The sequence below is a fragment of the Hermetia illucens genome, chromosome 2, assembly GCF_905115235.1.
Source record: "Hermetia illucens chromosome 2, iHerIll2.2.curated.20191125, whole genome shotgun sequence".
Classification (NCBI taxonomy): domain Eukaryota; kingdom Metazoa; phylum Arthropoda; class Insecta; order Diptera; family Stratiomyidae; genus Hermetia; species Hermetia illucens.
In genome coordinates, this window is record NC_051850.1 from 119230887 (window position 1) to 119244899 (window position 14013).

The 14013-nt window shown below is 40.7% G+C and overlaps 1 protein-coding gene across 1 annotated transcript in view; it reads right to left on the reverse strand.

Annotated features, from left to right (window-relative positions):
* Nucleotides 1–14013, reverse strand: part of LOC119649724 (FK506-binding protein 4) — a 62877-nt gene that overhangs the window by 11482 nt on the left and 37382 nt on the right. The window contains exons 3-4 of the mRNA XM_038052004.1: nucleotides 8636–8713; nucleotides 8082–8561 (exon numbers count right to left, since the gene is read on the reverse strand). Of these exons, the coding sequence (XP_037907932.1) occupies nucleotides 8082–8561; nucleotides 8636–8713 (558 nt within the window). The remainder of the gene's footprint in view (nucleotides 1–8081; nucleotides 8562–8635; nucleotides 8714–14013) is intronic.

Consider the following 14013-nt stretch of genomic DNA (forward strand, 5'->3'; position numbering starts at 1 on the left):
AATATTGTTACACACATGCATCACTACAATGTTAAACTACGAACTACTGGACAGATTTAGTAGCAAAATTAGTTTTAAATCCAATGTTATTATGACTAAAGGATAATGAATGAATTGAAATGCTGGTGCCAGTTTAAGAGGTCATCAGGAAGAGCAAGTATTGGAGGTGATGATGGTTAACCGGTAAAACATTTTAGCAAGTAATTTTAGCAAAGAGTGATGGGTTCCAAAAGTTTAAAAAAAAAACCTTTTAACAAATTGCTAGTAAAATATTTTGAATTCTTTAAGTCAGTTATTTTTTTAAGGTCCAATAGTCAACGATTCCTTAATATTCCTGATAATAATAACAGTATGCGCAACAACCCAACTTGGACCTACAGAGGACTAACCCCTTGTGCAAAAATTTATTGGCTTCATCATTACAGGGACCATAAAAACTTGACCTTCCACACAATGTGTTCAAAAACCGAAAAAGGGGGAAAACACGACATGTAGCTACCACGAAATCAACTCAGATAGGAATGTATATAGTAAAACTGTCCGTCAAACAGTATCTACAGAGGAAGCGTAGGCGTAGGTAATCACCCACCATCACTCTTCAAATTTTTGATAGGGATCATGGATGGATTACTCATTATAACTATCCAATATGTCAGAGCCAAAGGGCTGGAATTAATAGCAAGCAACAATGTTAGTTCGTACTTTGTTTGTTTTTTCGCTATCCTTTTTAAACAGTTATAAACATCAAAGAGGAGAGGGATTCGAACTTGGGACACTCGATTGAAATCTCCGCTGGCCTGTTGTATCCAAATCGAGGAGTGATCAGCAGCAGCTTGAGAGACGTTTTAAGAAATACTCCAAAAAAGGAAAAAACATCCCAGTAGAACCCTGAATTGGGAAAACAGATGAAAACCGTTAGGGTAGCCCAGAACGAAATTCTGAAAGCAATGTAATTGTAATCGGATTAAATAGTGTCAGAAACCTTTGATGGACAGCGTAAGTCAAAACAATCATCCTTGAAAGAGATTTGTGAAAGAATTGGAACAGATGCGGACACATTGAAAGATACAATGAAAGTGATGCGAAGGAGGGTTTTTACTATATAGAAAGGCAAACCGTAACTCAGAACGGATATTCGAAAACAGATCTAAATATACATTTTTCACTCGAATCGACCCTCTATTGATAAGATAAGATTCTGAAATGTTAAAGCGGAGCGCAGAATATTTGTTCCTTTTTACGGCTTCTAATATGGATACTTTCCGATGGATTTATTCTCAGTCTTTGCAAAAGCACTTATGGACGATCTGGCGTTTGAAATTATCGACGAATTCTCTGACCCGGTATAGGACCACATATGTGTAATTCTGGAGTAGCATCTCCTTACTACAAAAATATTGACAAATTCGTTCAACCGTAGTGTGTCAATTTATAATAAAGGAATTGGATAGTGGATAGTTGTTTATTCACCAAAGATTTTGTTCACCATCTATGAAAACCTGGGGAACTTTATGATTGATCAATTGCCTTAATAATATTAGAATGTATGGTGAGTATCTTGCCTATCGCTGCATGTGGGTGTGGAAGCGATGGGTTAGAATTGCGAAGGGACTTCTTTTAGATTTTAGTTCAGTTAGACAAATTAGTAGAGAACTGTGAAACGGCAGGCACGGTAATCAACAGGGGAACATCTACTAGAGGATACAAATCATGACAAGAACCTTGGGAGTCTAAAAGCGCTGAGTGGAACAATACGTTCGGCGACGCAATTCACACCCTCACAATGACGAATCAAAGGAGACAAAGACTGTATACGTGCCAGTGCGAAACCTGGATTGGAAAACACAATGGAGCATGGGCTGGGAGTTCTTTCTTATTGAAAACCTGCAGATGGAGAAGGATGAAGGTGAGTCTCTCGCGCATAAAAATGGGATAAATTGAACAAACTGGTTTTACAGGTTGGGGGGCGGGCAGGACTGAAAACCCACAACACACCGAAGGCCTCGGACTGGACGATCTCTACAACGACATTCGCGCATTTTCTCAAGGAGCGTATGCTCTCTGTACAGATCGAATACTCCCCAGTAGCTAGCTGACCCTCTGAGTTACAAGACATACACTGGGCAAGTATGGGTTTCCTGGAGAGAGAGAGAGTCACTACACCATATAATATCCAGTAAATCATGTGTTCGGAGAAGGTTTCCTAATCAGCCATAAAATGAAATCTGAATTAAATTTCGAAATATAACCCTCATTAATGTTCACGCCCTATAAAGGAAACTAGAAGGTCGGAGAAATATATCTCCTACGAGCCAGTAGAGGGAACCCTCGAAACCGGTATGATACCAAGATTTTAACAGCGAAGTGGGATATAGGTTCCCACAACTTACACAAAACTACCAATGATAACGGATTGCGGATTATCCAACTGGTAGTGGTCCACAGGCTTGATGAATGCTTAAAAATATTGGGGGCAGCCCATTGGCATTGTGCTCCGTGCTTAAATAACAATACCACTTAGAATTCCTTCTGACAATCAGGTGATAGCGAATACTAAAGCAATCCATAAGTAAGTCCTCCGTAACGCATATAGGGGGGAAATAGATGCGTAATAAATGCGGATAACTGAGGTCATCCAGACGAAGCATCATTCACAATCACTCGGAGAAGGTTATCATTGTTGTGGCGACAAATATGCTTGGCCCCAGTCGCAAAAGGCGGGTTCATCGATCAATGTATATTAAGCTAGCAACAGAACGGAAGAATACTGCATACTCTAAAAGAACGCGAGCACGAACATAGACCTATCACGAATTTCGCCGAGTGAAAAACCGATTTCACAGACTGAATAAAGAAGACTGGGAGAACCAAAAATTTTGTGAACTCCGGAAATACAGGGAGCAACCAGGCGGAGATATTTTACCATCAAGTCAGCAGGGCGAAGCCTTATACATTTCGAAGTTCATCCTATTGAGATAAAAAGGGAAATTTGATTTCCGACCGTACCGGCAAATTGAAATGATGGGTTGAGTATTGTGATAAACTACTCAACAACCAAAATAGTGGCGAGTTGGAGCTTGTAACCGGAAACGATGGGCAAATGCTACCACCACCAACCATGGAAGAAGCAGTCCATGCATCCAACTACAGCCGAACTGATTAAATATAAAGGCGGCCAAATACATCAAGCAGTTTACCAACTGCTGCTTAAAGTGTGGGATAGCGAATTAATGCCTGACAATTGACAACGAGGCATTATCTGCCCAATATATAAAACGAGGATATCGTCGGTGCAGCAATTATAGAGGTATCACATTGATGAGTACCATCTGTAAAATATTCTTTGTTATGGTCCAAGCCCAGAAAGTCACCCGCCTATACTAAAGATAGCTTCACTCCAGGCAAATAGCCACAGACCAGATTTTGTCTGTGCGGCAAGTGATGGAAAAACTGTTGGAATATGACCATCACTTGCACCATGTTTTCATCAACTTCAAGATCACAGGATAAAATTATACAAGTCTATGCGGTAGGTATCCCGCCGCAGTGGATAAGGCTCACTAGGCTGGCCCTGACTAACGTGCGAGGCGAAATAAAAGCAGCACCATCAACAACGATCTAAAAAAGGGGGACGTCCTATGATTGCATCTTTTTTAATCTAGCCTTGAAAAAGGTGACCTGTAATGCTTATATTAAAATATTAAATTAAAGAAGGCAAGACAAAGTACATGCTAGCAACGTCACCACACTAACCACTAAACTAAAGCATGAGCCTCAAATAGCACTGGTCAAATTGCAAGAATTAAGACAGGAGGCTACTTTAAGACCGTTGATATTTTCTCCTATCTAGAGTCGAAAATCTCAACCGATGACAGCTAAACGATGAAATCCGCACACGGCTTATTTCAGCTTGCAAAAAATGTTCCGCTTGAAACACTCACCATAGAGTCAAAGGTTTTGCTACAGAAAACAATGATATACCAATCCTCATGTATTCCTCGGGGCAAGGAAAATTGCGAACAGTTGCCGCGTTCGAGAAAAGAATCCACCAAAGAAATTTTAACCCCCTATAAGAAATTCCTTACCCTGTATAACGATTAAATTTATTAGCGATATCACGACCTGGTTATGGATAAAATCCAGCTGAATAGGTTGTGGTGGGCGGGTCACTTAATCCGCAAGGATGAGGGTGATCCAGCCCGGAAAGTTTGTAAGGGCAATATCTATGGTAGAATAAAAAGACATGACAGAACTTGCCTCTTTTAGAGATATTGAATTGGTGGACTTAGGCGTTTTCCAGAGAGAAAAAGAAGAGGATGATCGTGAAGATTGCAAAGAAAAGCATCCGTTTTAAATGTGACAATTGGAGAGGTATCTATTCTACGAGCAAACTGCTATTGCAAGAATAATATATAACATAATTCTGGAATGCATGAAGGAGCATCTCGAAAAGTTAATCGACAGAGAGCAGGCTCGTTCCCATTCCGGGTTCTCCTGCATTGATCACATCAATACCCTGCGGATTATTGTGTGAAGTTTAGATTTCCACTTCATCTACTATTCACCGATTTTGAGAAAGCTTTTAGCATCGAGAACAGGAGGTTTTTCTTAAATACTTCACGCAGGAGGGGTATTCCGGAGAAACTTGAAAGTAATAGCTATTATCAGAGCGACATTTAATGGCGACATCTCTTGCATCGAAACTTGAAGTCCAAAGCAGTCCGCTAAGGTCGTATCGAGTCATCAATATTATTTTTTCCAGTTACCCGTGACGTTCTTCGTGCTATTTCGTCTGAATGGTGTGGAGAAGTTTAAATAATACCATTTCCAATAACGAGTCTCATCGGTAAACAGGCCAGCTTTCCGTGCGCGAATTAACCAAGCGGAAGTAGCATTGGATAAGTCACACATTAGGACGACACGAGTGACGATTCCATTGTTGGCTGCGACATGCAGTGGATCTCGCATTAGCGAGGTGGCCAATGAGTATGGTGCCTCAGGAGTACTAAGCGGAGAACAATAGAGCAGGAGAGTAGGGCTCTCGGGAAGTTATGCAGCGAGTTAAAGCGCATTTCAGCGAACCCTGAACGATGGCCTGTATGCGTGGTCTACGCGCTCTGCACCATTTTAGCAATACTGAAATTATTCATATAGTCACGGGTTTCATGTTTTAAATGGCTTACCATCTTTCTCGTTATTAAATTTGACCAACGTAGGGTAGGCAGGTATCAGTGGCCGCTCCGATGAGCCCAATTAGCGCTGTGATGCGCTGTTGGCCAACGTATTCATAAATAATTTTGGGATATGCGTGAAAGGAAGTATACTCCCCTCCCAAGGTAAACGGGCAAATTGATATTGTTCCCAAAATCAAATAATCACTAGGAAACCCTTCATCATTCGTCCTGCTTGCCTGTTGAACATTCAATATTGGAAAGGAAGTTCTATAATAGGTCGCATACGCACGGTTAAAATTACAAACGGCCTCTTCGAGCGTCATTATGGGTTTCACTATTCGGTACATGTGATAAGTATGGTTGTGAACCTAGTACCAATAACAGGTATAGTTAATTAACCGTGGCCAATTACTTTTCGGAGCGGACTCTGTAGTACGAAAAAGACAAGAAGCCTAGAGGTATTATAATCCTCAGAATGAATTTCCCTACTGTAGAATCTAATGTACAATGTAGCCCGAATTAGTGAATTAGAAAAGAAGGTTGAACGAAATAAAAATGACGTGTAACCAAGAAAAATGCCGCTTGACATCACCGATAATCCTTTTGTCGAAGGATGAAAATGCTTGCAAGCGATTAGGCCATCATTCTTCAAATACCTTACCCACGACGTCACCTGTTGATTTAAAGAAGAAGCAAATAAAAGTCAAACTGACTATCATCGCACTCCGTCTATCCGGTCTAGCTGCCACTCACATCAAGTTCAAGCTGTTCGGCCCCAATGTTTCCTCTGTACGGCTGAAAAATATCCACCACTCTAAGGCTCCAAGCTTTCATTAATTAATGTTTGCGTAATGTAAGGGTTATTTCAGCTGGAGAACCACGTCGACATGAATGTGATGATCAGAAGGCAGAAGTATCGGTGGATAGGCCCCCTTAGCGAAGCGCGACAGTTCCATTGCGGGTTACAGCATGTACATGCATGCATCATGCAACATTATTTCCTGATAGCAGACATATGAGTTACTCTAGAGCAATATAGAATAAAACAGCAGAGTAAACGTGCAGGCTTCCCATAAACAAGCGGGAGGAACCTATAACAATGGCGTATAGACGTGGCTGGGAATACGTACTTCCGTAGGTATTGAAAGCGATGATGTCTATATAGCATGTGCAAATTTTGTACTAACTGAGGTTTGTCATACCATTTCAAAAATATCCAATTAAAATTAGGTATTCCTCCTGCGGATGGTGAAGAGGCAACACTTTTTTGCTTTTTGCCCATTGGAGGGTCTTTATATCCGTATTTTTAAAAACTATAAGTGGATCACGCTACTAAATAAACTTTCCCAGTTCAATTCGGCATGATTTCTCTTTCATTTCCAGGAACTTCTATGCCAATTCTTCTAAAGTGTTCACATGAACACGCTGAGCAAACACGGTGAAAGCGCGCGAAAGTTGGGTTTCGTGCTCAATATCTTGAACAGGAAGAGTTACATTACGTTCAATTTAGCACTCGTTTAAATCTTACAAATCCTTTTCAGGTCCATATGTTACCGTACTCACACTGCACAAAGTTCCCTCACCTTGTTTTCTCCCACGGCCCGCACGAGTACATTTCCTTTCAACGTATTGAACATGACACAATCATATGTTTCATTGAAATACGCCCTTGCAATAAGGTAACATTCTGTTCCAGGCCAAAGGATACAGGCAAACGAGAAAATTTTCTCATGACTTGCGACAAGGATGCGAAGGCTTTTATTATCTTATCAGGACAGCATAGAACAATGTTTTCCCACACTTGCTGTGAGCTTTCACTCGAGATCCTTTCTGCTTGGGATGCAGCCAATGTGCATGTTTGCTTTTAATTTCTCGTCCATGTTGCTATCATTTACAGTGGCAGCAGACAACCCGTTTGCTATTCTCAATTATCATGTAAGTTTGCTGCCGGCAAATTTCTTATCATATTTCAAACCTAGGCAGCGAACAAGGAACTCAATAGCGAAAGTCAGAGGCTTTTTATCTGAGGGAAGCTTTGTTTTCGTATGCAGGGTTGAATTCGGTTCGACGCTGATTGCGGATGCGGGGCTAAATGAATATGGCTGCAGACGCTTGCCAATAGCATGGATTACGCCACTCCTCTACTGTAGTAACTTTGCTGAAACGAGGTGACGGTACTTACCAAGGACCCATTCCTTGAAATTTTCATCTGAGAAAAGCTGGTACTGATTAGTATACAATTTCCATCCGACATGACACTCTTGCAATATATATATGTACGTTCTACTTGTTAGCTACAAATATCCTCTGTCCAAGGCATCTTTTACTACCTTCACTAGAGCAAAGCACGCTATCTACGCTTCTACTTAATCTACTGAAAAGCACTAAACGCTTGAAAAATAGGACGGAAGAGGATAGTGATAGGGAAAGTCGAGTAAAAGAAACACCAGAATATTTCAGTTTTTAAATTAATTTATAATTATTTTAAATAAGTCATAAATAAATAAAATAAATAAATAAGTTAAACAGAAAAATGAAGTCATTCAAAAGTTAAGATGCAATTTGCTTTTGTCGTTTGTGTTTCATATGAACTAAATTTTAAAAGCGAGAGAGAGAAGATTCGGCTATGCATTCAAAAATGACTGACAATTTCGGTGGATTCCCATGAAACTATATCAAAGATATTTGTGACAAGTCTTTCTCTCAGGCAAAGCATACATTCACTAAATCGAAATCCAAATCGTCGGCCATTTTTCAAGCGTTTTGTTTTGTTTTTCTATATGGCTCCCAACACCCAATTCATTCATCATTCCTCTTGTTGGCGCTTAAGATGAATTTTCCCAAAGACTTTCTAATGCGTTTTCTTTCCCGGATGCTTTTTGAATTTTTTGCTTGATTTGGACTCACGTGCACGCTTTGCTTCAATGACATCATCACCAATCAGTTCTTCTTCATCATCGTCATCATCATCATCGTCGTCATCGTCGTCATCATCATCATCGTCGACTCCTAATGCACTCTCGATTCCATCATCATCATCGTCATCATCGTCGTCATCATCATCCGACGAGTTTGCTGCCGGTGCTGGGCTTGGTTGCACCGGAAGCGGTACTTTTTGGACAGTCACCCCTTCTTGCGGTTTGTTGAGATTGTCGACTTTGGTATCGATTGCACCATTCTCTTCATCATAGAATACCGTTTGCTCACCTTCATTGATGTAGTCAACGTTCTGTGCTGCAGCAGCTTCCCCTGCTTCAGCAGCAACCGCTGAAACTTCAACAGGTGCAGGTTGGGCCACAACTTCAGATGCGGCCGCTTGAACTGGGGTGGCAGGTGAAGCTGCAGCCGGGCTGGCTTCATCATCATCGTCGTCGTCGTCATCATCATCTTTTCGGGAGTAGAAATAAAATTTTCATAAAAGTAAAACTCTAAGGAGGCAAGTGAACAAAGTTACTCCTTACCATCAATAATTTCATCTAAAATTCTAACGAACGAATAATCCTCTTCGCTGTCATCGTCATCGTCGTCGTCACCTTCATCTGTAAGTCAATTAGAGAAAATGTTATTAGTAAGAGTACAAATTTTATGGGATTCAAGTTATTTTAGGTTTTCAAGGATAATTGTGAGAGTTCCTCTCGCAAAAGTTTAAATGTAATACGCGAAGTGTGACAGATGCATTCAAAAGGTAACAGCCCCACTCCTCCCTCAGCTACCACCACCACGCAATCTTTATCTAATTTCAAAGTAGTCTAATATATGGATAGAATACTGAGATTGTTTGCTCATGGTATCCTTATATCTAGACAACTGCAAAAATGCTGTAGCTAGCCTTCCTAAAAATGTATGATATGGAATCAAGTAGCTTGTCGGATCAATATTTTTAAACAGTTAACACAACTAGTCTGATTTCTCTCTCTCTTTTAGCTAAGTCCTCGACGACTCCTTCCCCCTACTGCTCAAACCATAAAAGCCCAACAATAAAGACTCAAAAGTGCGAAACTGTTCCCCCGAAGAATTCCATTCTGAGAAGGGAATACCAAGTGTACAGACCTTGACACCTAAAGAGAAATTGCCAGGGGAAGCCGGTGGATGCATGAAATCTTCAAAGATCAACGGAAACAGGAATTACAGAGCTATCTACGAACTTTATCGACTACTGAATCTACTGATTGACCAATAAAAGGACGAGGAGAACTGTTCACTGCAAATCGCCCCTAAAATCAGAAGATGACAACTCGACAGTCAGCGACGTTAAAAAGGGGATGATGCTTGTAAAAGACCGGGAAAATGATTCCCTCTCCACTCACTGTAGATGATAATGGGATTTCCAAACGCATCTATGGTAAATCCAAAGAGGAGCTTTTCATTTCTATCCAAAAGTGACAGTGGTGATGGACCAAGTGCATGTAAAGAAAGCTTTACGCCATGAGCTAGTCTCAGGAAAAACGTTAAAAGAATTACCTTAGATGGCAGTCATATATATGACATCCATATTTACTATAATTTCAAGTCTCGGCTATTATACTAGGGCTTGAGGAAATATACATATCTATAATAAAACCCCTTTTGAAGTGTTGTCTGGGTATGACAGACAAACGTTGAACCGATTTTAATTAGGTTTTGTTTTACGAACAAAGCCTTAAAACGATATTCTGTTTGGAACGGAGATGACATCACTACTTGTATACCATCCTTTGCAGCCAATGTCTGCGGCTATTCTAACAATAAGTAGCTTATCAGCACTAAATAGCAACAACATATCGAGCCAGTAGGTATGGAGTATCAACTTGTTGCTGCTAAAACTTTGTTCATTAAATGAAACATTGCTGATGTGAGTGCCATGTCAGCATCGGTGGTAAAAATGGGGCCGACAGACTAGTTCTAAGTCTGCCTCCCTCCCCGCCAAACGGTGAGGCGTTAAGCTGTGAAGTTTACTTTGGAGAGTGCAAGGGTTCACGCATAATTGTAATCTAGGCCGGCCGCAGCAAATGTCAGTGGCTTAGAAATTGGAAATGCAGTTCACAATCGTATCGGATTCTATGCCATAAGCCACAGGAAAGTAACCGATCTGTTCCTATTCCTTCCACAATGATTATACAGAATGAAATTTGGTGAATATATTAGACCTAAGAACTACCACTTTGGAAGCCGCCATAATGAGCAAAAGAACTGAAGTTGAGTGCTCCAATTGCATATAATTTCAACCAAACAATGGTATTTCGGTTCTTTCTGGCGTAGACCGAAAAACCGACTAAAATTTTCCGCTTTGTCCGCTAAAAGATTTCGAAAGATATTGCTTCATTCATTCATTTTTTTTTTAACCTCGGCAAAAGAAACATCCATGATTACCGCTAAAAGTTATGGTGGGGTAGCCTGTAATAGTTCGCTACTACACTATTCAAAAAATTTGAACATGGAAGCAATGAATTTTAGCTCTTCAAGGACTTCATAGACTTCGAATCTACTCGTGGCCTTGAGCAATCAAGTCGCGGCTGAGGTAAGGATTTTCAAGATCTCACCAGATTCAATGACATGTTCTTCCATGCATGGGAAAGCCTACACTCAGGGTCTACGTTGTGGTTAGCGGAAAGTAGAGTACAGCAACTCCTATAACGAGAGGAACTGGGAACTTGTCTGCCGCCAGTCTGCTGATGCCACTGTTGCCTAATTCTTTCAGAAAATGGGAAAGGAAGGCTCGGCAGAAGGAGAGGGCTACATACCCAGATAGAATCCTAGGAAAATGGATTGGGCAAAGTTCCAAGAACTACTTGGCAACAACGTGGAACTCCCTAAGCGATTCAGGACACATCGGATGATAGAAGATCAATTGGAAACTCTGAATAGCGCATTTTTAGTGTGATTTGAAGAATCTTGTCCTATTTCTCTAGGCAAAAGCGGCAAAACGGTTTCTTAGTTGAACTGAGAATTGCTGTTTCTCAGGAAATCAACCATGCGACTTCTAAATCGTGTTTATAAAAGCAATAAGAATGAAGACTGGTTAAACTTTCGAAGCTCACAATGTCAACAATGTATAAAGGGTTTATAAAATGTTCGAAGTGGGACTCCTTTTGACCGTATTGTGAGAAACTCTAAAGTGAAAAAAATTTCAGGGCTGCGTGCAGTCCTTAAAAGGGATGAGTCCGCCAAGTTGGATTCACTTAGAAAACCGGATGGAACTTGAACGAACTGCAGAGTTGAGTCTGCATAGATTTCCCCCTACGCCCTAACAGTTTCTGATGTCTATTAAAATCCAAAGCACTTGAGATCAGAGACTGGATAAACGCCGCACACGTTTAGCAGCGTAGAAAGTCCTGTAAGTCTGCGCTTTACCCTTTGGCCTCAAAAATAGAAGACGTAACTCTAAAGGACGAGTAGGCGGGGATGTCCGTGGACATTGAAGGCGCCTCTGAATGTGTCGCGTTCCAAAAGTCTTATGAGGCCGCCAGAGAGCATAGTATACATGAAAATTTAATTAAATGGATCTATGCTATGCTAACGGAGAGATTGCTGCGTGATGAAGTGATTATTGATCGCTACCTAACAACAAAAGCAACGAAAAGCTATCGCCGCTTCTGTGAAATATGCTGACCGACTCACTACTGTATGAATTGCGAAGTCAACCAGTACAAACTTAAGTTTATGCGGATGACGTAGCTTCACCAGCTGCGGCTCGGGATGTTGAAACGGTGTGTAAAAATATACAACAATTTCATTTGATTGATATTTGGTGCCTCAGCCAAGGACTTATTTGCAAGAAGGAGAAAACTGAATGGTCTCCGCCTTCCAGAGGTGGAGGTGCAACCCATCAATTCTCCGAAGGAGGGAAATATCTGGCAGTTATTCTAGACAAGAAGCTTCTTTGGAACAAACATCATGAAACAAGCTCTCACAACTTATGAGCTGTGCAGGCGAACCTTTGCCATGACATGGGGACTTTGGCCTCAGATAGTAATGTGGATATATTTATATATATCATTAAGCCAATTTTCGCCTATGAATCCCTAGTGTGGTGGGTTAAGGTGAAACAAATGAATTTTCACTAACTTCACTGCAAAGACCTGGGACATTACCATGCATTACCATGCCATGACAAACAAGAAGTGGACTTTTCCTTTCAGACAATATGCAACGGTCCTTCAGGCTAAAATGTATGTGATCCTAAAGGCAGCAACCTGTTTGATTGGCGAACAGTTGAAGGGCAGGCGCATAGCATTCTGCAGCATCGAGCAATCTTTTGATCACTTTTCGAAATGTAGAAACCGTTTGATATTTTTTTCTAAATTCCATACGCTAGAGCTACGCTACTACCTGGTTACTGTGGTGTAGAGGAAAACGAAATTTCGGATGCCTTAGCAAAAGTGGGTTCTTTCTGGCAGAGTCTTAATGCTGCGAAACACACCAAGGTTTTCCTATCAGAATCAAAAAAACGAAGCAGGAAAACTTCAAGGAATTTTGTGGGCATTCTGACATTCCATAATTCACTAGGTGGGCATATGCTCACGGATTCTCCAAGACGATACGTGTCCATCCTGTAATGAGGAAACAGTTTTTTGGTGCTGATTTGCTCCATCTGCTCCGGGTAGCATCACATCACTAAAGGAAATGCTGCATACATAAACGAATCCGGGATATAACGTTAGATGGAGGAATCGGTGGGCCACTAGGGCCTGAGTGCCTCTCCTTCGCCTCATACACACAGACATTGTTGAAAATTTCAGGAGAAGGCAGAATAGTTCAATATCCACTTTGGGTAGAAATATGGGAACATTTCGGAGGTTTCACTACTTTCAATGGAAAACTGCGGATGCTAATGTCAGGATTATATCAGTTCTATTTGTGCTCCTTCATGAAGAATTACTGAGGAACAAATCTGAGCCAGCAATCCATTCAATTTGGAAGTGTACCTTCTGCAAAATATACTTGACGGTACCTCAGTTACAGTCAAATTCATGGAGAAGGACTATTAATTCTATAGAATGCATTTCAAATTGAGAAAAGCCGTGCAATTTCCATTTCGGGCTAAAAAATTGACCCCCTCGATACCAATCGACAGGTAAATAGCTCCCTGTTACACTAACTAAGGAGTTTAGTTTAATATGGCAGCAATGGAGGACGTGATGGTTGAGGGAGGATAGTGCCAGCCTCTCAATTTCGTTGTACTGGATTTGAGTCTTAGTTCTTAGTGTTCGTGGTGTGTTTGCCTCACTGTTGTAAGGTTATAACAACGAAACTGTGTGGATGCCCTATACTCCAGGAGTAAAGAGTAAACAGGCAACATACAACGGAACTACATATATCCCAGAAACCCCAAACCTTCGCTCACTTATGTCTAAAGCACAGCATTAGTATGCTCTGATTCGACACAATACCAAATGAAGAACTGAGCATCGGATGCCAGTGGCAATATTAATTTGTAAGGAAAAATGGCAGTGAATAGATCACTAGTTAAAAAATGGCGATAAAAAGATCGGTTGCACTATGTAGTAGAACGCATACGCCAAGATAGATCAAGTATCAGTACTGAGGACCGAATGGGACAGGCGACGACTAATAAGAAGTTTCCACTTTTCTTATGTAAGCTGCTCGAGTTCAGAAGATGATAATGGATAGGCTTTATTGATAGTGCATTAACTTTATTGATGAACTATACTCCACTTATAGTCCTGTTTGACATAACCACATAGATATAAAATAACACGAAGCCAATTTAACCCTCCAGAGATCTGATATGATAGGCATGAAATCATGCGGAAATTCCAATCTATAATATATGAATGCACATTTGGGATATTTTTATGCATTTAATATTGATTAAATTGAACATGATATCCTACTCTAT